General features: G+C 39.2%; 1 protein-coding gene across 1 annotated transcript in view; it reads left to right on the top strand.

Annotated features, from left to right (window-relative positions):
• Window positions 1-25081, top strand: part of LOC109105055 (neural-cadherin-like) — a 118747-nt gene extending 93666 nt beyond the window's left edge. Inside the window, exons 14-32 of the mRNA XM_042772984.1 lie at window positions 934-1061; window positions 1403-1589; window positions 2560-2703; window positions 6500-6783; window positions 7270-8887; window positions 9917-10010; window positions 12797-12981; window positions 14050-14285; window positions 15341-15618; window positions 15764-15978; window positions 18391-18518; window positions 18855-18982; window positions 19397-19520; window positions 20239-20586; window positions 21534-21798; window positions 22029-22209; window positions 22287-22540; window positions 23592-23749; window positions 24088-25081. Of these exons, the coding sequence (XP_042628918.1) occupies window positions 934-1061; window positions 1403-1589; window positions 2560-2703; window positions 6500-6783; window positions 7270-8887; window positions 9917-10010; window positions 12797-12981; window positions 14050-14285; window positions 15341-15618; window positions 15764-15978; window positions 18391-18518; window positions 18855-18982; window positions 19397-19520; window positions 20239-20586; window positions 21534-21798; window positions 22029-22209; window positions 22287-22540; window positions 23592-23749; window positions 24088-24555 (5423 nt within the window). The 3' untranslated portion in view covers window positions 24556-25081. The remainder of the gene's footprint in view (window positions 1-933; window positions 1062-1402; window positions 1590-2559; window positions 2704-6499; window positions 6784-7269; window positions 8888-9916; window positions 10011-12796; window positions 12982-14049; window positions 14286-15340; window positions 15619-15763; window positions 15979-18390; window positions 18519-18854; window positions 18983-19396; window positions 19521-20238; window positions 20587-21533; window positions 21799-22028; window positions 22210-22286; window positions 22541-23591; window positions 23750-24087) is intronic.
• The last annotated feature ends 745 nt before the right edge of the window (window positions 25082-25826 follow it).

Below are 25826 nucleotides of genomic sequence, written 5' to 3'. Positions count from 1 at the left end.
ACAAAGAGAAAGAAATAGAACACAAAATGTAAAAATCTGACACAATGATAATAGTCCATGTTGACACCTCTCACTAGCACGCTACAAATATGCCTCAACAACCGGTTCTACGCTGCCTGTGTGCCCTCGGAGAGGTAAACACATTTGCTGTAGTTAAGCAATCAGCATTTCATGCCAGCGCGGTTTCTCAGAAGCACAGCAGTGTCTGATCTGATCCACTGATTCATAGCTCATTTAGCCTGCGTTGTGCATTTGTACACAAAAGTGTTCTCTGCTGTCTTTGAGTGTATGTGGAAATCCAGAGCGCTGATGAGTGCGTGACAGGTGGAGGGTGGGGAGGCGTGTGTGTTATAGGAACAGTGAAGAGCTTTGGCACGGACACACAACACTTGAGACCACATGAGCATTAATTAAGAGGAAAATGGAGATTGAAATTGAGGGAGGAGACAAAAAGCCCACGGATAAAACAGTTTAGAGGAGCTGCAATCTACAAAGAGCAGAGAATCTAGACAATAAACCTGCATTAAGTGAATCCACACATTAAAACCTGCCCATATTCTCGCTTAACTTGAACACAGTTAAGCACACACCAAACGATCACAAATAAAAAAAATTAAAAGACCAACAAATGGCCCCAAAAGTGACTCTTAAGTCGCACTTAAGAATCCCATTGAATTAGATATAAAATATCAAACCAAGTGGAGTTTATTTTTAAAGTTTTTTAAATGCTATAAAAGTAGATATACTGGTACTTTATGGCAGTCTCAAATAGTGGAATATTGCAATTAAACTTTTTTACTTTTTGGGGCCACTGCATTACTATAAAATAATGTTTTCCACTTATCTAACACGTGTCCAAATGAATCCATTGGAAGTTTTGTTTCAGTAGTATTTCATTTGTAACAGATTGCTCTCGTTATCTCTTTTTTTCAGATGTAAATGACAATGTTCCCTTTTTCATGTCATCCACGTATGAGGCGACGGTCCCAGAGGGTGCGGAGATTGGCACATCAGTTGCTCAGGTCTCAGCAACTGACCTGGACTCTGGTCTCCATGGAATGGTGAGACTCTTCTGATCATGGTCTTTCCTGGTTGTCTCTAAAGGCCAATTCACACTGCACTTACAAACACAAACAAATGGCAACACAAATCGTCGGGTTTTGTTGGCACATCTGTTGATATTGGTCGGCGCTTGTTTTCACCGATTTAACATGTTGATTCTTCTGATCTTGAAATGTCTGAGAACTGACGTGTTCTATAATCTGGTGACTGTCTCTACAAGTCTGCGTGTGTTGGTGCAGTGTGTATTGGCCTTAAAACTCTCAAACTACCTTGCAATGATTCTTAGAATACTTAATGCAAAGTTCTTTTTTAATTTTTTTTGGCACTCTTTCCTATCTAGATTAACTACATCATTCTGAAGGATCAAAGTGGGGACTCACAGTTCTTCAGCATTAATTCCTACACAGGCATCATCCACACCCGGGCCACCTTCGACCGTGAGCAGAAAGGCTCCTACTTGATCGAGGTCCAGTCTCAGGACAGCTCAGAGTCAGCCCGACCCGGTCAGCAGGGTCAACCCAACACAGGTGTGATCCATAAAACATGTCATCCTAACCTCACTCTGTTTCCCCCTTCACCAATTGCAGCAGGGCACACCAGCCTCCAGGATGAACTCTATTCATTAAGACTTCAATGAGTCACGCCTAATGATGAACTAATGCCATCCCAGGTATTTGTGTATAATATAATAAGGCTGCAGTTTTAATATTAAACAGTCATTAGGATATTTAATACAATTTATAGAATAAATCATTACTCCAAATTATTATTACAAATAATCATTTTTTCATTAACATTTTAATGAAGTCTGTTTTCTTGGAAATAAGGTTTCATAAAAACCCCATTAATACTTTTATTTAGCAAGATGCATTGATCAAAAGTGACGACAAAGACTGATACAAAGGTTTTAGTTTCAAATCACTGCTGTTCTTTTGAACTTTCTATATATCAGACCGGTCTTAAAAATTGCATCAATGTTTCCACAAAAATAGTAAACTGTATTCAACATTGATAAAAATAAATGTTTCTTGAGAACCGAATCAGCATATTAAAATGATTTCTGAAGGATCATGTGACACTGAAGTCTGGAGAATAACTAAAAATTATGCTTTGCCATCATGTGAATGGAAAATGGAAAGCAGTTATTTTAAATTGAATTAACATTTCGCAATATTACTGTTTTACTGTATTTTTGATCTAATGCACTTAATAAACTTGTTTCAAAAACATAAAAAACTCTTACCAACCCCAAAGTTTTGAACGGTTCTGCAAATATATATACACATATTTACATTTCACTTGAGCTTCGATGATTCAATTTCTTCATACAATGAATGCCAATGATTTTGTTTTTGTTCTTTTTCTGTTTTGTTGTTTTTGTTCTCCCATATTGGTTTGATTTATAAATTAATTATCCAGAAAGAACAGCTTTTCTCTTGAGAGACTATAATGCAGTGATGTGATCTGGAAGTAATGCACACCTCTTCTGCCCTGTAGACACAGCCTACGTGAGGGTTTTTGTCACAGATGTAAATGACAATGCTCCAGCCTTCTCTCAGCCTGTATATGAGATCAGTGTGGAGGAAGACAAAGAAGTGGGCTTTGTGGTCATTACCGTTACAGCTAACGATGAAGATGAAGGTAATTTTTTTTTTTCATTGTGTGTAGGTGTATCAAATATTATTCAGATAGTCCTGTCACTTGTCTTTAGTTTGTGGTTTTTGTTGTTTTAGTTTTGTTTGTTTGTGCAGTGATTCCTATCTGACAGCCCAATGATATATTTGACAGAGATTGAGGAGGAGGGGTTGCAAAAAGAAATTGAGCAAAATAAATCTAGGTGGAAAATTCGCTCCTTTTTGTGCTGAGCTTGTTAGCAAATCTCTGTGGTGAATGTGGGTGTAACAATTTCAGCACCCCATTTGATGTTTGTCTCTTTGATTTGTTTTTCTTTGTTGTCTTCAAGAAAAATAATTAAATAAGTAGCAGGCTTTCTTTAATGATGGAAGTAAACCCTTGTGTGAAAGATTTTGCGTAGTAATTTACATGAGATGCGTGACATCTGAGAGCCCTGGCAAATAACCATTGAGATTTTTAAATGGAGCGGAATAGGCAGCTCTACACTTTTGAAAAATATACTGAAATGATAAAAGTAGTGTGTAATGGTAGATTTTTGACAAAACTCTTGAGAGGCTTTACCAGGTGGCGTAACCAGAGCTTAAATGAGAGAGAAAATAACAAGTGTTTTAAACAAGCTGCACAGATTCATTCGTCTATTATCAGTCAAACAAGAGAAAAAAAAGTTTTTGAAGAAATAGTTCACCCAAAAATGTGAATTCTGCCATTATTTACTCACTCAATTTGTGTCATCTGTATGACTTTTGTTTTATTCTTATTGCTCTTTTCCATATGGCATCAACATGGTCTGCTTTATTCCATGAGCTATTTCTGTTTGAGCTGTAGTTACATTTGAAGTAATCTTGCTGTATGTTTTTGTCATTTTTATTAGTTTTTTTTTTTTTTTTACAAAATAATTTAAAGGTTTTTGATATATGGGTAACATTTTACAATAAGGTTCCACATGTTAACACTACTTTACTACATTAGTTGACATAAACTAACAATGAAAATACTTCTAAAGCATTTCTTAATCTTTGTTAATGTTGATTCCAACATTTACTAAAACATTATTAAATTCAAGAGTTGAATCTATTAATGTTATTTAATGGACCTGAGCTAACATGGACTAACAATGACCAGTTGTGTTTTAACTAATAAATTACTAATGTTAACAAAGATGAACAAATACTGCAACAATGTATTGCTCATTGTTATTTCATAATATTTGATGCATTATGTATTGTTAACAAATGGAATGTGTGTTTCCGATATATGTGTATTTGACATTATTACATTTTTTAATGGTTAAGTATATGCTGATAGAATTGACATTTTTGGATGAACTATATCTTTAAGATAACACTGAGAGGCAGAAAGAGGGACAACATGCAGTTTTGTTTTCCAAAGTGCTCCGTATTGTTACCAAATACGGAGCACTTTGGAATGTTACCATGCTGAACCTCTCAAGGGCAAGCTGAAACTGCAGGGAGTTCATGTTTATTTCAATAGCACACAGGCAATAATGAAACTATTGCCATTACACCATTTTACAGAATACAGTCTGTATTTTTATTTCTCACTGCCAAAATTAGCATGTGTACGATTATTGCTGACAGCATACTTTACCTTAATGCTATGCATTGTTTGACCTCTGAAATAAAACTTTGCTGTTTAGTAAATGGTTTATTTATCTGTCACAATACTACTCTGTCGGAGCAAGGAGAACAAGACAAAGGAGTTTTCAGTGAACACACTGAAGGAGTCACACGTAGTACCTCACAGAGAGACTTTCAGACATACAATACCGGACAGGGGATCACAGGACAGACTACACTATAAGTACTAAAACAAACAAGGGTAATTAACAAGACACCTGAACCAAATAACACAATCAAACATGAGGGAAAACTGGGTCACAGAGAGCACACGGGGAGAAAAACTTATACACAAACAGTCCAGGGGTGTGACAGTATCCTTCAGACAATCTCAGCACTGCCTGAAAACATGAACAGCTATGATTTAGTCTTGTGAACTCTCTGTGGTCAGTTAAATTTGCATATTCTGGAGCGACTTCTACTGTTGATATTGTTAGTCCTGTTGGAACATTCGGTCCGTCGCTCTTTCCTCCGACAGCCATAGAGTCGCTCCTGGTAATCTGAGCATGACAGGCTTGGACAAACCACCTATCCGTTCAATGTAGCGTGGCAGCCTTCCTGTCTGCCCGTCTGCCCACCCCCTCATTTCTTATCCTCTGCCTGTAGAATATTCCAGGCTGTCACCTCCACACATCTTGGTGACACGATTCCTCCACCTGATCTCACTCTGATTTCCATCAGGGCATGGTGACTTCGGCTCATCTGTCAACATAAACAAACAGGCGGGAGCACAATGTCTCTCACGGCGTCGCGGCTTCACCTGTTACATATGCATGACAAATTATGTGTGGCGTGGAGCTGCGTCAACAAGCAGATTGAAGCGAAAGAGACAGGGGCAGCGGGATGGAGACATGCAGGTGTCTGACAGCTCATTAATGATGAGACGCCTGTGCCGCCGTGGAGGTGAGAAAGGTGACGTGACCTGCCACGGCTGGATGGACAGTCCAGAGTCGAGCGACAGCTAATATCTCACAACTGTCATAAAGGGCAATGCAAATCGAAGCTTGATGTCCCTCTGTCCCCTTCCTGCTTTGAAAAGCACAATGAATGAGATCGCCATTAAAATGCAATATTTCTTATTACGCTGGGGATGAAAATGGGGAATAGGAATAATTAGGAGCTGATTTGCAGGAGAGAAGGAATTTTATGGTCCTGTTAAGTGTTTCCTAAAGCTGATTAGCAGTGCCCTTTCTGAGCTGTTCATTAAACTCCAGACTGATTTCAAAGATGGAATATGTAAAAGACGGCAAACTTTCTTCAACAGCCGAATGAGCACAAGGTCTCCAAGACTTTCAACTGTCTTTCATCACCAGTGACTATTCTATAGATCACAGTTGTTAGGTTTAATCTAGTTGGCCTGTAGTGGTGTTGTGGGGAGGGCCGCAATATGGACTGGCTAGTCATTAAGGAAGCTTGCTTTTGGCAAAATCACTGGAGCTCCTCTCAGCAAGTGTCACAGCACATAACACTTCACAACCGTGGTGGCCTTAGCCAGGATGAGCATGAAACGTTCTAATGAAATCCTTACACATCATGCCCAAATGCCTGTTTGAGACAATCTGAAACTAGAACCTTTCCCCCTGCAGTGTACCATGGTTGGATAAAGCCATTTGGGGTCAAGCTGGGGGGCAGCAGAAGTGGGAAAGATAGACTATGGTCATTGTTTTCAACCACAGATGTACATCTCTAAAGATATGGAGATTTTTATGCCAATAGGGCCACCAAAGAGAATTGCTTGGAAAAAAAGGGACATTTTATAATATTGTTATTATTAGAAAATATGTTATTGTTATTAATTTATTTAAAAATGGATTTCACATATCAGCAGAGATAAGTTATTAAACCTTTTTGATGTATCATTTTTATAATCAAACTGTCATTTCAAAGAATCAAATTGGATTTAATGATGCATTGATTAAGAAAAAGTGTTTAAAAAAAGTGTAAAAAAATATCTACAAAACAGTCTGTGTGACATTATGTGTATACATATGTTGATTTCAGTATTTAAGCACAATCATATCATGCCCGTGTGCATTAGAGCATTCTTGTCCTTTATGTAATCCTCATAAAACGAGCACAGATTAATGCTGACATTCTCTTTTTATCCAGCTCAGCCAATCTTAACACTTCCTAGAATGCTAACGCTTTCCAAACCCCCCAAACAGGTGCCAATGCCAAACTGCGGTACCAGATTACCTCTGGGAACACCATGGGCACATTCGATGTGGAGCCAGAGGTTGGCACAATCTTCATTGCCCAGCGGCTAGACTATGAGCAGGTGCAGCGTTATGAGTTACGGCTGGTTGCGTCGGATGGAAAATGGGAAAACCAGACAATGGTTGTCATTAATGTCATCAACCAGAATGATGAGGCACCCCTTTTTACTCAGACTGAGTACCACGCCAGTGTCATGGAGGAACTTACAGAGCTTCCTGTCCTTGTAATTGAGGTGAGGGGTTAAAACACTCAACCAGCACATGTAGTTGCATGAAAAAGGCAAAAATGTTGTAGAGAAGTACATCAACCTTTTTACAGAGATATGAAATGATTTTGTGAGTGTCTTGTACATATGCTATAAATTAGTTCCAGTTTTGTTATGGGTTTCCTTGAAGGGATATGTAATCTTTATAGATGTCCTCATGTAGTTTAAAGCTTAGAAAGCCTAAAAAGAAAGCCTATTTGAAATGAATATTTTCACAGACCCTGCCACGGTTCTCATTCTCTGCTACCGTGTCACAGTATTGCTGTCTATTGTGCTGTCAGTGTAAAAAATAGACTTCAAAGGCTTTGCATAAACATACCAGAAAAGAGGCGGAGAGAACTATCGGCATTCCTTTGCTGTAACTATTAACTTTTAATTGCCCCATATGTTCTGTGACAACTGTGTTGAATTCTAATATGCATGCCTGTTTTTTTCCCATCTGTTCCCACACAGGTCTCAGCCACGGATCCAGATCAGGAGGCGGACCAGCGTGCGGTGCGGTATTCTCTACACGGGCAGGGAGCTGGTAGTGAATTCACCATAGATGAGATGAATGGTAGGATCTTCGCACAACGTCGTTTAGATCGCGAGGTCCGCTCGGCCTGGCAATTCCTGGTACTCGCCACTGATGAGAATGGGGCAGGTCTTACTGGGTTTGCTGATGTTCTAGTGGAAGTGCAGGATATCAATGACAACGCACCTGTCTTCCTGTGTGCAACAGACAACTGCTTTTTGGGTCACGTGCCTGAGAACTCCCCAGCGGACACTTCCATAATGGAAATGCGGGCCACCGACCTAGATGATCCAAAAGCTGGGAAGAATGCTATTCTTACCTACAGAATTGTGCAGAATGTGCGCAATGAGATCAATCTTAACCTCTTCTCCATTAACCCAGCCATGGGCACTATCTATACTGTTTTGCGCTCTTTGGACAGGGAAGTGGTGGATCGATACCTTGTTGTGGTAGAAGCTCGTGATGGAGGAGGACTTTCAGGGACAGGAACAGCCACCATCGTAGTTTCCGACGTCAATGACCATCCTCCGGTGTTCACCCAGAGAGTCTACATGGCCTCTATGCCAGAAAACTTGGACATCAACAGCGAGGCAGTGGTAGTGGCTGCCACCGATGGTGATGAAGGTGAAAATTCAGTCATGACCTTCAGCATCATTGGTGGAGATGAAGACCGCAAATTCTTCATTGAGACTGACAAGGTGAACCGCCGTGGCATAGTGAGGCTGAAGAAGAAGATTGACTTTGAAAAGCCACATGAGCGCACATTCAACCTGACGGTCAAAGTGGAGGATGCTGACTTCTTTAGCCTGGCCTACTGCATCATTCAGGTGGAAGACTCCAATGACCATGCTCCAGTCTTCTTCCCACAGTTCTACGAAGCGGGATCCATGTTCGAGGACGTTCCAGTAGGCACCATAGTGGCACAGGTGACAGCAGTGGATCTGGACTCTGGACAAAATGGGAGGTTCACATACAGCATCGCCCCAGAATCCGACCCCTTTCAGCAGTTCCTGGTAGATAAGAGTGGTTGGGTTGTGGTAGCTGACTCTCTGGACAGAGAGAAGGTGTCTCAACATAGGCTTATGATCCTGGCCACAGACATGGGCAGCCCTGCTCTGACTGGCTCTGCCATCGTGCTACTGACCGTACAAGATGTCAATGACAATGGACCAGAGTTTGAGGCTCCATATCGGCCCATAGTGTGGGAGAACACTAATGCACCACAGGACGTTCACATGAACGATACATCCATTCTGTTGCATGTTATTGACAGAGACACGTCATACAACGGAGGGCCTTTTTCCATCCGTCTGCTGATGCTGACCTCTGATGTTACAAATTTCAACTTGACTGATCTGCGGAACGGCAGTGCCATGATAACCGCTCTCCGCAGCTTTGACCGGGAACAGCAGAAGCAGTATCTTCTCCCCATCCTGATGATTGACAGCGGTTCACCACCAATGAGCTCCACCAGTACACTCACCGTCATAATTGGAGATAAAAATGACCATCCTCATGCACCTGGACACAGCGAGTTCATTGTGTACAACTTACAGGGTATGCTCCAAAGAAATGTCTTAATTTTGCTATCATAGTACTGAAATTCACTGTTGTTATTTACATCCCTTATAAAATGTACTTTGGCAGTACCATAGTATAATGGTGGAAATGCTATAGTATTTTGAAATATACCGTGGTACTGAAATTCATATACCATTGTATTTTAATGGTACTCTAATGGTGGCAATACTATAATATTTTGAAATATTCCGTGGTACTGAAATTCATATACCATTGTATTTTAATGGTACTCTAGGGTACTTTCAAGAATACCATGATACTATGTTTCTGCATGTCCTGGATACCATGGTGGTACCATAGTACTTTTTGTAAGTGTTAACATATTCATTTTGCATGATATTTACTTGGTATTCCAAGGTACTTCAAAATATACTGTGGTACTGCCATGGTAAATGTTTAAAAAAAAACTATGCCATTGCCATGCTACAAGTCCGGAATACCATGGTAATACCATGCTTCACTTCCAAAATACCATGGCATTATTTATTTTATAGTACTTAAAAATATTTCATAATGTGTAAGGAAATCATGGCCAAAACACCAAGTTTTTTAGTCTTCTTAATATATCACATTTTAGGAAAGAAATATAGTATTACTTGATATATTTTTAGCATTTTTCTTTTTTCTCCGATGAAAATGCATTAGCCTTCTAATAAGAATTCGTCATGTAGCTCAAATATGGCATGATGCTAACAATTTACTTAAATCCCAGGCTTAAGACATAAACAGGAACCATTTTAAAGGGTGTTGATTTCATGACTAACAGGATTTCAGCGTTTCGTTTTGCCTTTTGGAGAAATGGCAAAGTTGCATGCTAATAGCATTGCATCCCCCCACCACTGTGCTGTTTAAGTGGGTCCTTATGTGCCAATGAGATGCTCTGCTTTTTGCTTATCTTTTTAAAGATATGTCTCCTCTGCCCACCCACACACGCGCATCGCCCCAGGTATCGCGCAGGCTGGATGAAGGTAGTTTTTCTCTAACCTCATTATGTATTTTCCCCAGGTACACTCCCCATGACGGTGCTTGGACCAGTTCAATCCCCTGACCTTGATGATTGGAGCGAGAAGGTTTACAAGTTCGAAGGCAAACCCCCCAGGTGCTTTGATCTTCTATTGAAGTTTGATTCAAACTCTACTGTGACACTTACAAGAGAAGAAAAAACAAAAGTGAGGGTAAGGTAAAGGGTGTGAGTGTGCAGACCACAGCATATTAGCTTACTGACATCTTGCCTGTCACTTGCCTTTTTCATTTCAGAATTCACTCTGAAGTGATTAAAAAATTCTCTCCTAGTAACTGATAAGAAAGATTATGTTGGCTAGGTGTTCTCTCTAATGAGCTGCATCTAAGTGTGATGGTCTTTGTCCAAACCAGACTCTGTGGCTCATGCCAACAATGGCACCTTTAAGTAAAGCGCTTATGCTAACACTCCAGCAATCAATGCCAACTCAGTCAGTTTAGTCTAGAGTTCAATCACAGTCTATTTCAAGTTTCATCCAAAGCTGTGCCCGACGGTGTGTTGTGGAGGATCTCTTCTCATTAATTTGGATAATTAACACATTAATACATTAGCAGTTTGATGTTAGCTAGTGTGACACATCTCTTGGCACCAAGAGCGTAGCTTCGACCCAAGCAGTTTTTCATTCGGTTGCTTTCTATTCCTTTTTTTTTGTTAATAACTGTTTAATGAATTTTCTTCTGTGAACAGTAGTATAAAACAAAAAGCAACTGTGCAAATTTAGAACCCATCCCAAACCATCCCACCCCCTGGTAGACTTAAGGGTAGAGAAGAAAAATAATAAATAAATAATAAATAAAATACATAAAGTAAAATAAATAATAATAATAAAAATAAATTAAGTAAAATTAATACATAAAATTCAATAAAATAATATTTACAAAGATTTTAGAAAAGATGACACGACATTAAAAGATGAATGCCATAAATTAACAGTTTTCACATTAGATCCATGTATACGAGAAGCTGAAAATTCCATTTAGATGATGTATGACATATATTACGCCCAGGTTCGTCTGTCCATTGTGTGAGGAGGATTCCAACGGTTGACTAGCAATTTTTTTGCTGCAGTGAGAGCAGCTAACAGTAAACATCTTTGTTGGAGAGACAAGGTGAGGTCCCAAAAATCATTCATGAAAAAATGGCGTGGAGACAAACAAATCTCAGTACCCAACAAATAAGAAAGGTCTTGTGAGAGCTGAGTCCAAAAAGGAGAGAGAGAGGGGCACTCCCTAAAAAAATGCAAAAATGTGCCTAACGATCCTTGCGAACAGAGATTGCACTTAGGAGAAGATGACCGATTCATATGAAAACGTTTCATTGGAGTCAAGTAAACCCTATGCAGCAATTTCCAATGAATCTTTTTGTGGTTAGGGTTTTTAGGGTTGCTTTTTATTACTGTTATATGAACATGATTGAATTTAATTTGAGCAATGACTACTGTGAGTTAAGCGACCTTGCTTCACATAGTTTGAAGTTACAGGGCCAAACATAGCTTAATAGCAAACGCCATATTAAGAGCCATAAACCGCTGTTGCTTTAATAGACATGAAATGTCTATTTTCATTTTGTTTCCTTGTCCTCTAAGCTCACACTACAAGATAGATGTGCCGTTATTTTACCAACAAATTTCGAGAGTGCATGGTTGTAGCACGAAAGTACATTAATATAATGTGCGAGCGTGAATCTCTCCACTCTCATATGGATTTCCTTTGTTCTCGCACAAAACGGGATGCGCTCTGTCAGATATATGCTGTTCTCGCCCAGAGAGTGCATGCACTTGAAACATGTCCGTTGCAATTGCACTAGAAATGAATTATTTTCGCACCTGGATTAAACATTGTCAAAAGTTATCAACCAATCAGACTTTTTTTGGAAAGGATTTTTTGATGAATAGGAAGTTCAAAAGAACAGCTTTTGTTTGAATTTTTTTTATGTGTAACAAAAAGTCTTTACTGTGACAGCTGATCTATAGTATACATACTAATTAAAAGTATTAATTTCTTTAAAAAAAAAAAAAGCATACTCGTATTGTATTGTAATTATCTATTTTTAAGCATATATCTCACACAGATGAGTTGTGGTTCATGCTTAAAAGCAAGAAAAATGTGCACAAATGACATGCTTGGAAATGCAGAAAAGGGATAATACAAATGTGACCTATACAGAGAAAGAGCATATCCATACGAGAGAGAGAGAGAGACTCAGAGATTGGTGTGGCCCAGCTGTTCGTGGAATCTCTTATCCAGAACAGCAGAACTGTCCCTGTCATGGTCATCACATCTGGAGATGGAGACAGGAGTTGACATAAGTGCTTTCACTGATATACACACTGTCATAAATAATACATCTTGAGTTATCTTACATCATCAGTGCTGCTCTCTCATGTGTGATGATCCAGGAATGAACCTGGGAATGAATCTCCAGTTACTGTACAGTTACTTTACCTCTGGTTTGTCTTTGTTTAAAGGGATAATTCACCCTAAAATGGAAATTCTGATACCATTCTGTCACCCTCATGTTGGTCCAAGCCCATATGACTTTCTTTCACAGAGGGGTTAGACAGAAAGTTGATGCTAGATGCTGTCGAACTCCTAAATAAAATAAAAAAAACACCAAAAGTATATTAAAAGCCTTCCCTCCATATGTACACTATATTCCAAATGCTATAAAGCCATAAAAGATTACTTTGTGTGAGTACAGACCAATCATTCTCCTAAACATCTTGATTTACTGCATGAGTAAAGGATTAATTTATTATAAATATTTAAAGGTGGTAAATTGAGATGATCATAAAGACACTAGTTGAATCTTGAGTCATGCATTCATTCTCATCCTTTTACCCCACTGAACATGAACCCACACAGGCAATTCAGCCTGAACCAAAACACCGGTCAGCTGAGCATCCGAGAGGGAACACCAGCTGGATTCTACAGCCTGCAGGTGAGGGTGGCAGATAAGAGCTGGCCTGACGTCACCTCAACAGCCGAGGTCATGGTGATGGAGCTGAAGGAGGAGGCGCTGAGAAATGCTGGATCAATCAGACTGGCCAGTGAGTAACTCTTCCTTTCAAAAAAAAGAAAGAAAAATAAACTGACAATAGAACAGCTTGTTTTTGTTTTAATTTATTAATCTATTAATTCTTAAACATATGCTTACATTGTTGTTATGTTTAACCTTCATGTTATGTGAGAGGATTTTCTTTTTCCCAAAAATGTTAGTTAATGTTACTGCATTGGACTCCAACTTTGTTACTCTTGTGGAGTTCATGGTCAAAAATGAACAACCTAAAAAAAATGTTTGTAGATCACTCATCATGCAATATTATTACCAAATGTTGTATTTCTATCATCTTGTTTTCTTTCAACTGGCGATTAGGTTTTGTGTTTCTTTTTGAAAATGATTGCTATTGATCTGAACTTATGCACCTCCGTTTTTGAGTGAACTGCAAAAATTATCCACTAAACTAAATCTTTTTTTTTCTTTTTCTTTTTTTTCACTCAAAAACTGAGCTCAGATTAGAGAAGCCTATGAGTAGTCAGTTCCAATAAATAAATAAATAAAACAATACAAAACCTGTGCTAACTGAAAGAAAACAGTTTGATGAAAAGGTTGAATCCAGCATTCTGAAATTGCTGAATATCTGGTATTAGAAACTCAAATGCATTTTGAAAAAACGCATAGAATTTGCATCATTGTATCCCATTTGAAAAAAGTGGCTGATTTTTATGCTTATTAATTATTTCATTTCACCTTGAAAGTTCATGCATCACATTTCAATGCAGATTTTGTAAGTCTGTCACATGTAATGCAGGCTGATATTGATGAATGAGCATAATGCAGTCCACAGCCTGAGAGTAAGTGCCCTTACTCACTTCACATACGAAGAGGCTATTTGCATATGTCTTAGCATAGAAGGGGCAGTGTGGGAAAAAGTCCAACAAAATAGAGAGATGGTGGAAAACATATGGCTAAAACAACAACTACATTTTGGTACAAATAATATTTTAAGTTGTAAAATAAATTGTTAAGAAACAGTACGATGTGACCGCATTAATAAATATACTTGGGTTTTACACTGATGGCAAGTTCTTTGTATGTGTGTGTTTGTTATGCACAGACCTGACTGCAAATGAGTTTTTCCGAGCATCAGCGATTGAGGAGAGCCGATACATGCGTCTCCGCCGCCTCTTGTCCGAACTCTTCCAGACTGATATTGAGAACGTTGACATCTTTAGCCTGGCCAGTGGCAGCCAGCCGATGCAGCATCACCTTAGCGTGTGGTTTGCCGCCCATGGCTCACCATACTACAGGCCCGAGAAACTCCACGGCTACATGGCAATGCACAAAGCTAAGGTGACAAAGACATGCACACAAAAAAATCACACTTTCTCACCAATCCACATCTCCTGTGTTTCTCACATAGGCAAAGACATGGAGTCTATGAAGCCGTTCACATTTACATGCGTCTCACATCTCCACTCAGAGAGACACTTTGCAACAGTTCAATAAATATTTAATTTCCATGTAAGGTATGAGACGGTGGGCTGACGCTTTGGGCTGGGGAGGCGAGCAGGATTTCTGAAAGGGAGTGAGGGAGGAATGGATAGAAAGAACATGTTGCTCCCTGTGCAGCATCCACCAGTCTATAAATCAGGTGTAGAGTGGGTGCTCTTCACAGCCCAGCGTGGTGCTAATGCTCTCACCGAGATGATGTTGATGCACTACACAGGAAGCTGCTCTGACATTTTTAGAGCCGCTTCTGAGGGATATGATGGACTGCCCTTGAGTCCAGAACAAACAAACACACTCAAACTAACAACACGTACAGAAATGATTATGGTGAATCACTTGCGTTGCATTGTGCCTCTTGTAAATTGTTTTGGATAATAATGTATTTGAATAAAAAAATGTTTTCTTGTGCTAAAGAAAGAAAATGAAAATGTAGTCATCAGAAAGAAAATGAAAATATAGGCATCCAAACGTATGCGCTTGTCGTTCCAAACCTATAAGACATTTCCTTCACTCTTTCTAAACTGCTCTTTTCCATATTTTATTTTGTTTGATTTTTTGTTGTATTTAATTTTATTTTATTTTCAGTAGAATGACAAAGGTTGTCTTTTCCATATAACTAAAGTGAATATTGACTGGTAAATTAAAGGACATAACAGGTTGAATGTGTTGGGAAAAGAAAGAAAGAAATTTGTAAAATTAAAACATAACATTTGCTTGTAGTTGTAGTAATGTTGGGTAGCCAACTGTTCCAATATGTTGTGCAGTTTTGCTTATGTGTAGAAAAAAAAAATCATTAATAAAATGTATCAATCAACAAATATAGTAAAAAAGTGATTGGTTGTGGAAGTAACATTAATTCAACAAGTAATTTAGTAAGATTTGTAATTCTCTTTCAGCTGGAGTCCGCTCTGGGTGTGCCCATTCTACAGGTGGGGGTGGACGAGTGCACCTATGCAGACTGCAGTCAGATGGGTGGCTGCTCTAACAAGGTGACATTCAGTGACACCCCTAAAACACTGAACAATGGGAATGTCTCTTTGGTGTCCGTCTCAGCCAAAGCGAGCGCTCAGTGTGGCTGCCTTGCTCGAGAGCGCGTTCACCTGCACTGCTCTTCACACTCACAAAACCCTTGCCTGAATGGAGGCACCTGTGTGGATAGTGAACTAGGCTACAGGTAAAACTGTCTAGTGTTCTAGCACTCATGTCTTGTTAATAATTGCTTGTTTTAGTATATGATAGAATAAACATTGTTTATTCATATAATGCAGTTTCACTTTTGGTGAAGTAAAATCTACTACTAATCTACTACTCTGTTGTAGGTGTAAATGTCCCCCTATGTTTGATGGACCAGAATGCCAGCAAACCAAGCACAGTTTCCTAGGCAGTGGTTATGCTTGGTTCTCTCCCATAAGGCCTTGCTTCCAGAGCCACATCTCTCTGGAGTTTATCACAGAGGCAGGCAATGGCCTGCTGTTCTACAATGGCCCAATGGGAACACCTCAGCCTGGAGAAAAAGAGGACTTCATTGCACTGGGTATATATGACAAATGACCATGTTTCACTGTTTATTTGCATTGTGCAGTGGAATGTGACTTGTCAATTTAGAATGTACTGTGTTTAGTATTATGTATGTACTATTTCTGTATTTAGTAATGTTCTGAATAAGCTTGTGTTAAGTTTTTATTTTATTTAGTTATACTTTTAGTTGTGTGCTTTTGTCATTTTTGTTAGTTTTTCTATACAGTTTATTTGTATTTTTAGTTTAATTTATATTCATTTTTAAATGACTTTATTTTAGTCATTTTAGTACTTAAACTTATTTAATTTAGTTCCCAAGGCGACATTTCTAATTTTAAGTTTAAGTTTTAGATCTAATATTTATATTTTATTGTATTATAGCATTATTTCAATTACTGAAAATTAATTAAATATTTGTTAACAATACCATACACACCACGCTCCAAATGATGGAAAACAATAGTTGAAAGTTTGGACTGAAACCACATATGTAAACCATTTACTGTTCAGTAGAAACAAAAAAGAACAAAACCTTTAAAACATTTATGATGTGTTGGTATTAAAATGATTTTTGTTTTGTGTTTTTGGTGTGTTGTAATTTATTTGTGCGATTTGTTGTTGTAGAAACACATTATTTTCCACATACTGTGCATTATTGTTTCTACTCTGTGCCCCGCCTTTCTGAAACACGTTGATTTTTCAGAAATGTTACGCCCCTTACCATACTGTCATGCCATGTCCCGGTCAGAACACCGGCGCAACAAGACAAAAACATTAAAACCCATTATAAACAAGGCATATGTTGCATCCAGTGGTGACATAATTATGGATTATAATGACTTATACTGTCTTTTTACACGTTGCATCGCGCCGCGTAAACATAAAACCTTGTCTGCATTTGTGATCTGAGAAACGACAAACAACAAGCTGCAACAATAAAGTTACGCCTTCTTACTTTGTGTGAACATTTGGGCGGCATTATGCAAATCTTACCACATCGTGACGTAGACATGTGGGGGCATGTTTAAACGAGGTGTTTTAGGAGGGTGTGGATGAGTCTTAACTTTCATAATGAATATCTCTTTGGGTTTGAAACTTTAGTCTTTGCAACTTTAGGGATCTTATCTATTCACAAACAGCTTGTAACACTCCAAAGAGAAAGGAAAACTTGAAATCGCATCATATGACCCCTTTAAAAACAATCTCCATAATGGAGAGAACATCCATCATAGTACCATCATAATTTAAGATTCTCTTGTTACACTGCATGACATTAATTTCCTCTACCAATTAATTATGTTATTAAAATCGATTAATGGCAACAAGCACAATTTGAAGTGAGTCATTAATTATAGATGTGTGTGGTCAGCAGTGGTGTAAATGGGGTTTGGGTTAGCATTCATTTGGACCCCAAGTCACTGGTGAAGGTCACATATTCAGATTCTATACCACCTGTCCAGTACTGTATTGTGCAACTGGTCATGTGATTTTTAGGAAACGACCCTCCCATGGACTTGCATAAGCTTACATCATCAGTTTGGTACATGTTTTTATTGAACTGGGGCAAAAGCCCTGCACTGCAGTGACAGCATTTTCAAACTGACCACAAATTGATTATGAATAAGCATTTTTATTTTTTTTTACTGCTGGGGGTCAAAACCAATCTTAGGGGGCATAAAACAGCATTAGATTTTCATGTCACATGTGTTTGTGGTACCAGTGTCATATGCTTTCCTATGATGGGTTTGAGAACTTGTTAAAGGTGCAGTGTACTAATGGCACCAAATAGCTTGGGGTCAAATCTATGTGACTGTTTTGCCATTTTATGGTCCTCTGGGCAAAAATCATAAGTCTGATTGCTCAAAAAATTATAAGCTGCATTATTTAAGGTGTCATTCATGTTTGTAGCACAAATAACACAAGCACAAACAAGTCTTCAGGCCCAGAACTCCCTTTTTTGCAGTGTTGATTTGTGAAATGGTTTCAAATAGGGTCAGTAAGATTTTCTTTTAAATGATTAATGCTTTTAATTCAACAAAGATGCCTTACATTTTCACAGTTTCCACAAAAATATTAAGCAGCACAACTCTTTTCAATATTGATAATAATAAGAAATGTTTCTTGAGAACCAAATCATCAAATTAGACACTGAAGATTGGAGTAATGATGCTGAAAATTCAGCTATTACAGGAATTAATGTTATTTTAAAAGATATTAATTGTAATAATATTTTTCTGTGTCTAGTGTACCTTTATCAAATAAATGCAGCCTTATTGAGCATAAGAGACTTCTTTCAAAAATGTTAGAAAATTTTACAGACCTCAAACTTTTGAATGGCATTGAACCTGTTGGCATTCACTATTATCAATATATTGTGTGTCTTCTAATCCAATTCTGATTCTTTTTTTTTTTTTTTTTTTTTCATTAGAGCTGAAAAATGGAGTTCCTGTGCTAAGTGTGAATCACGGTTCGGGGACCCTAACACTGCAGCTGTCCGCGAGAGCCACTGTCACAGACCGCCGCTGGCATCACCTCGACATCATCAGCGATGGCAAGGTAGAAGCATAGATTGAAATGGAAGGCACGTGACCAGGAGAAGACACTGGGCATTTGCCATTCCTGGAGGAATTTTTGTTTGACTTTATAATGTTCTCAACCTCACCTCAATTTTATTGAGACATGAAGCTGTCAGAGAGTCCAGATCATCACATAGCTCTGAGGTTCACATTGGGTTAAGCAGATTGTGAGCTTTATTGCCCTCTGGAATTTGGGTCTAAAATATTCCATTATGAAACGTGACCTCTCGTGCACGCAGATGGTGTAGTACTTTGCCTTGAAGTCATCATTGTGTGTGTGTGTGTGTGTGTGTGTGTGTTTTATTTTTTTTGTTAAACTGTCCAGATGATTCTGGACCACTGCTCTGGTGCCATGGTGAATGAGGTGGAAGGCCTGGGGGTTGAGATGTTTGAGACTGATCAGTCGGTGTGCAAGGCCTCCGGAGAGACGCCAGGCAGTGAAAGGTAAACTTTTTTATATTAATAAACTGATAGTTAGAGAAATACCCTGCTAAAAAGTATCTACTTAGACCATTTGCTTGCTGGTCCAGGATTCCAAATTTGATTAAATTCCAAGTTTATTAAAGAACCCCATGAAATGAAAACTAGAGTTTTGTGGATTTTTGATGGCATCCAAGTGTCATGGCCTTATACCTTTAGCTCATATATATGCTATTGTCTTTTTTTTTTTTTTTTTTACAGGACAACAGACCAAAATGCTGTTATTAAGCTTATTTTTCACTAAGGCATATACAAATGTTTGTCCAATAAAAATTCTCTCTAGAATACCACCTGCCTTTGACTAGCAATAGCAAATAGTAAATCATGGTCCCTGCCTGTGATGTAAACTAAATGCCACAATTACTCATTTCACTTCAGGTTTTTGGATGTCTACCAACCTCTCCAGTTGGGTGGGGTTAAAGAGACACACTCACTCCGTAGGTCACACCCCCATTACAAAGGATTTGTGGGATGTGTGAGGAACCTGGTGGTGGATAGTCAGGTAAAACCAGTGTAAATGTGTTTAGCTTTCTGGAGGGAGTCTTGCCCAAAGCAAAATAGAACTTAACAAAACAAGTTGAAAAAAAAACTATCAACTGACAAAAATGGAAAATTGACTATTATAGACTCCTGTTCTTAGATTGTGCAAGGGACTGTGGGAAATATTAGCCAAAGACACATGCACAAATGCACGTTCCCCAAAAAAAGCATTTTTGGCTTAATATTTAAAGCATACAATTTTCTGTGAATTTGGAAGGCACTAATTCTGTTTGCATGGATTATTTGTAAATACAAACATGATAGCAGATATTTCTATTTCAAAAATGATTGCACAACACTGTGCTTTCTGTTTTGTTTTGTTTTTTTGTTTGCTTTTTGACAGTGTGCCTCATTCATAAAACAAAAACTAAATTAATTCTGCTGGAAATCATTCAGAAACACAAAACTTTACACATAATATGCACTAATGCATCTTTTACAAATGAATGCAGAAATTCTTTATACTCATCCTTCATGAATGAACCTGTCAGTGTTAAACGTCATTTCTTTTTCTGGCTGAGATTAAGACAATGTTTTTCGGGTTCCAATCCACAATCTTTTGTTTGGACAAAACAGACTTTCACCCGAGCCACTTTCTGACAGCGTGTCGATACGGATTAATGAGGTTCAGATTGTGCTGACTCGGACCTTTCTGTGTGCATGTGTCTGTTTTCTGTCAGGTGTACGACCTCGGCAGCGCAGCAGAGAGCAAGAACAGTGCCCCGGGATGTGCCCTAACAGATGGTGTGTGTCTGACCGCTGGAGGACCCTCCTGTGGGGTCCATGGGAAATGTCTGGGGGAATGGGGCTCCTTCAGCTGTGATTGCCACCCTGGATATAGCGGACACAAGTGTGACAAAGCCCTTCCTGAGTGGTCGTTTGAGAAGGACAGTGTGCTGAGGTACCAGCTGAGAGGTGGAGGAAGTCCACGCAAAACCCAGGCTCACTTCCTGCTGAGAACCCGCTCCTCCATGGGCAGCCTGCTCAGCATGGCCTCACGTGACGCCAACGAGTTCATTATCCTGGAAGTAAGTGACACACATGAATGCAATGACATCTAGTGCAATAGCATTCATTTTAATCATCCCTTTAGTGTCCAAATACATCTGAAAATGTTTTTAAAGGGTTACTCCACCCAAAAATGAAAATTTTGTCATTAATCACTTACCCCCATGTCGTTCCAAACCCGTAAAAGCTTCGTTCGTCTTCGGAATACAATTTAAGATATTTTGGATGAAAACAGGGAGGCTTGAGAATGTCCCATAGACTGCCTAATAAATAACAGTGTCAAGGTCCAGGAAAGTATGAAAAGCATCATCAGTATAGTCCATCTGCAATCAGTGATTCAACTGTAACGTTATGATGCGACGAGAATACTTTTTGTACACGAAGAAAACAAAAATAACGACTTTATTCAACAATTCCTCTCCTCTGTGTCTCTCCAAATCAGTGTAGCGCCATTTTGGCAATTCTGAGATTATGTATGCTCTTCTGTGTCAGCCACACTGCGCCGATGCGTTGTTTTCTTTCAAACCAAAGCTTAAATACACGTAAAAAGCTTATCCTTATGGCGCGGCACAGCTCAGAATTGCCAAAATGGCGTTACACTGATTTGGAGAGACACAGAGGAGAGGAATTGATGAATAAAGTCGTTATTTTTGTTTTTTTCATGTACAAAAAAGTATTCTCATCGCTTCGTAACGTTACGGTTGAATCACTGATGGCAGATGGAGTATTCTGACAATGCTTTTCATACTTTCCTGGACCTTGACACTGTTATTTATTTGGCAGTCTATGGGACAAGTCTCAAGCCTCCCTGTTTTCATCCAAAATATCTTAAATTGTGTTCCGAAGACGAACAAAGCTTTTACGGGTTTGGAATGATATGGGGGTAAGTGAATAATGACAAAATTTTCTTTTTGGGATGGAGTATTCCTTTAAAGCTGTAACGCTGTGTTATCTTCTTGTCTCTCAGATGGTAGATGGGTACCTCACTGTCCGTGCTAACCTTGGGGACGGCACTCACTCTCTGAAGTTAACTGGTCATCACGTGAACCACGGCCAGTGGGTCTTCATCAGCCTTCATCGCTATGACAACACCTTTACCCTGCAACTGGAGCAGGGTGGGGGTTCACGAGAGGTCACAGGGGTCCTGGGTCAGAAAAAGGAAATAGTAGTTCACCCCTCCAGTGTGTTTCTGGGAAACAGCGCCACTCCAAACACACAGAGAGACTTTCAGGGTGGGTTTTCTCTTCCCTTTTTTGAAGTAGATGTGTAATGAATGAAATTATGCACAGTCAGGTGCAAAATAAACCAGATGATCGAAATTACATTTCCAATTTAAAATTACAGTCATTGTAAGGTCCAAGTGCACCGCTATATTGGCTAGTGAAAAAAAATACTTAGTAAACCTTAAAAAAAAAAAATAGAAAGTAAAAAAAAAAATTTTGAACTTTTTTTTACTGTACAGGCTGTATGCGGGATGTAAGACTGAACGGTCATTCTCTGCCGCTGGATGGTAAGGGCACAGAGTTCAGTACTGTGCTGGAGCGCCGTGGAGTTGTGCCCGGCTGCCACTCTGACGCCTGCGGTGCCAAACCCTGCCTGAGTCCGCTGTACTGCGTCGACCTGTGGAGGAAACACGAGTGCAGGTGAACACTCTCTCCCACACCGTTTCCCACTGTCAAATGCTTCTTCCTTCATTTCAACGTCTGCTCTCTCACTCCAGGTGCTCAGCCAATCAGGTTGCAGTGGTGGATGAGGTCACAGGTCTTTTGCATTGCGGCCCGTCCCCCTGCGGCCCCACCACATGTCGTAATGGTGGCACCTGCCTGGCTCACTCCACCAAGAGCTACCAGTGCCGCTGTCCAGATGGCTTCAGGGGCCAGTGGTGTGAGATCGGCCGGGTCAAATCTCTCCATCTCACAGCGCTCAGTCCGAGCTCCATCCTAGCCATCAGCATGTGTCTGCTCGTCTTTTTCGGTAACTATCAGGGTATCATGGAACACTTTTCACGAAAAGCATTTTAAAGTCTCCTTTATCAATGTGGAACCATAATAAGACCACCTAATTTTGTGTTAGTTAAGAAAGCTGTCAGTAGAGAGCCAACTCATTCAAAAGAACGATGAGCCATGCCAGTAATCTGTGTGTGTGTGTGTGTGTGTGTGTGTGTGTGTGTGTGTGTGTGTGTGCGCGCACCTCAGACAGGTACAAAAATGATGTGACAGGCTGGCAGTGCCCTCCAGGCCTCTCTGCCAGCTCTGACACACCGTCAGCCACATCACAAGCAGACACACAAATCCTTTTTAAAGCATTACTGCATGCAGGCAGGAAGAAATCACTCATCAACTGAAGCAAAAATGAGAAACGTGCTGCCAGATGATGGGATTGGTTGGGCTTATGGCCTTCAGAGAAATTTGGCAGAAAATGATGGGTTATTTTTGGATTTATCTGTCTTTAATTGAAAAGAGGAGTCTTACCGTCCATGAACTGGCAAGATGACATGAGCTGGTGGAAGCTGAAGCCTGCAGTCAGACTTTTGCACTCAAAATATGAAAGTAAAACTGATCCTGTTTACTTTTTAAATGTTTTTTTTTTTTTTTGTTTTGGGTTTTTTTTTTATTGTGCACATTATTCCAAAGATAAAAATCTTTCAAAATCTTTGTAATCTTTCATCAAAACGTGATTTTTTCCCCCTCCACTTCTGAATCACAAATCTGGGACCCAAAATCTGGGATTCTGTCACTTTTAAGCAATTTAGTGCATCCTTGCTGAATAAAAGTATTAATTTCTTTAATACTTAAAAAAAAAAAACTTTGCTGACCCCAAACTTTTGAACAGTTTAAACAGAGAAGCATTTTCATTAACTTCTTTAGGACCTCTTTGCATGTCAAATTATGGAAGTAAAATGTGTTACAAAAGATTTACCATCACTTACCTTAAGCATCCACACTTCAACAAAAATATTCTTTTAATAACTGGTTTCATCATTCTTGTATTAATCTCTCTCTCTCTCTCTCTCTGTCCTCTGCAGCCGTGCTTGTGGCGGTGACCGTATGGAATCAGAAGGGCAGTCGGAATAAGTTCCGCAAGCGAGGTGTTTACCACATCCCAGCGGAGCAGGAGAGCTGGGAGGACATCCGGGAGAACATCCTCAACTACAACGAGGAGGGAGGAGGAGAGCAGGACCAGGTATTCCATTAACTCAGGGCAGCCGGGGGAGATATTGATTTACTTTCAGTAAGACTTAGGTCAGGAGAATGACCTCCATCAGCATCTACACTGCAATGCCATCATCCTCTAGGTGGCAGCATTCAGCACTTTAGAATTTCAATCTGCATTCTACATACTGCCTACTGTACCTCATACAGTTCAAAAGTGTGCTATATTGTTGTCACATGACCTCTTGCAATGCATTTTTTTTAAATCCAGAGAGTTTTTAATTCACATTTTATTCTAAGATGGAAGTCATAAAGTGACATTCTATAGCACTTCCCCAGAATTAAAACTGTCGCCTGTGTGTCCAACAGAATGCCTATGACATCACTGAGCTGAAGAGGCCGCTGTGCTCCAGCTTGTCCCAGTCCTCCTCCTGCACCACCGCCCCCCTCATCAAGTCATCCCAGGGCTCTCAGGAGGAGGTCCATCCCTGCGGAAACATCACCAACGGAGCCACCCTTCCCTACCACCACAATGCCAGCTGCAGCGGTCACTGCTCCATGGACTTCAAGAGCTACGTGTCACGCATCATCTGGGAGGCTGACAATGACAGCCTGGCGTTCCCCATGGACACCTACCACGTGTACTGCATTGAGGGAATGGGCTCCAGCGCGGGCAGCCTCAGCTCGCTGGGATCGGCCATTTCAGAGGAGGTCTTCACCTACGACTCCCTGCAGCACTGGGGCCCCAAGTTCGAAGCCCTCAGAGAGCTTTATCGTCGACCTGAGCTGGCCATCCCCTACATGGACACAGTGCAAAGCCAAAGCCAGGAACAATAACCGGACGACTTCAAGCCTAGCGTTTGTTTTTGTGTTAGTGTTTTATAGCCTTAATAGGGTTCCAGTTTGAACGCAGCAAAAATGTGTCCTAAGAAAAGGTTTTTGTTCATTTGAGATAGTCACACAGCTTTAAGGGTGAGGAGCAGCTGAGGTTAGAGAAATGATTTGTTTTATTTATTAAGTTAAATATTAAATGTACTGTATTTATTTTTGCTCTGATAGGGAACAAAGCCAGTGAATCATCAGGACTTCACCATGATGAATATGGTATAGTCACATCCAGCGTGTCACAGCTATGGTGCATTTTAGTGAACACGTGACTAATGCTACATTCCTTTTGACCCTGATTTCCAGCTTTCTTTGTGGAAATACACATTAGAATGCCACTTTATGTAAGATTTCCATCTTAGAAGCTTGTGCGGAACTTTGATTTCGCCAAAATGTGAATTTACAGTACTGTTCAAAGGTTTGGGATCGGTAAGATTTTTATTGTAAAAAAAAAAAAAAAAAAAAAAATTCCAGTAAACCATTGAAATTGTGAAGTATTATTACTTTTTAAAATAACCTTTTTTATATTTTAATATATTTTTAAAAATGTAATTCATTCCTTTGATGGCAAAACTGAATTTCTAGGATTTTTTGATAAAAAGAAAATTACAATTTTGAACAATGTGTAATGTCTTTACTGTCACTTTTGATCAGTGTAATGCCTTGCTGAATAAAAGCATTAATTTCTTTTAAAAAATAATAATAATAATAATAAAAAAATCTTACTGACCCCAAACTTTCACTTAAACAGGGTTCCCATGGTAATAGAAGACCAAAACAAGCAAACAAATAAATAAATAAAATACAATTTTAAAGTATTTCTTAGGATAGAAAATACTTAATTCATTAAATTCTATAAAATCTCCAAAAAAAATTGTTTTTAAAGTATTCAATAAAATTATTAAAGTCATGGTAAATTACTGGAAAACTAATGGACATGTCATGGAAATTGCACAGAAAATTTTGTTAGAAAGTGTGGGAACCCTGCCTTGAACATTTAACAATAAACATTCACTGCATCAATGAGACAAATTTCCTACATTTATACGCTGATGAAACCTGTTTAGCAGAGTTTTGCAGTGACAGGTGTGTAAAACACTAAATTATCTTTTCCGGGTCATTATACACCAGCACACCCATTTTGTTTCTTTATGTCATTGAGAATCAGAACACAGAACACGGTTTTATGGTCAGACGTCATAAAAATGAAATAGATCCCACAT

This window comes from Cyprinus carpio, chromosome A16 (assembly GCF_018340385.1).
Source record: "Cyprinus carpio isolate SPL01 chromosome A16, ASM1834038v1, whole genome shotgun sequence".
In the NCBI taxonomy this organism is placed as follows: Eukaryota; Metazoa; Chordata; class Actinopteri; order Cypriniformes; family Cyprinidae; genus Cyprinus; species Cyprinus carpio.
Note: the sequence above shows the minus strand (reverse complement) of the source record. Positions and strands in the feature narration are given on the sequence as shown.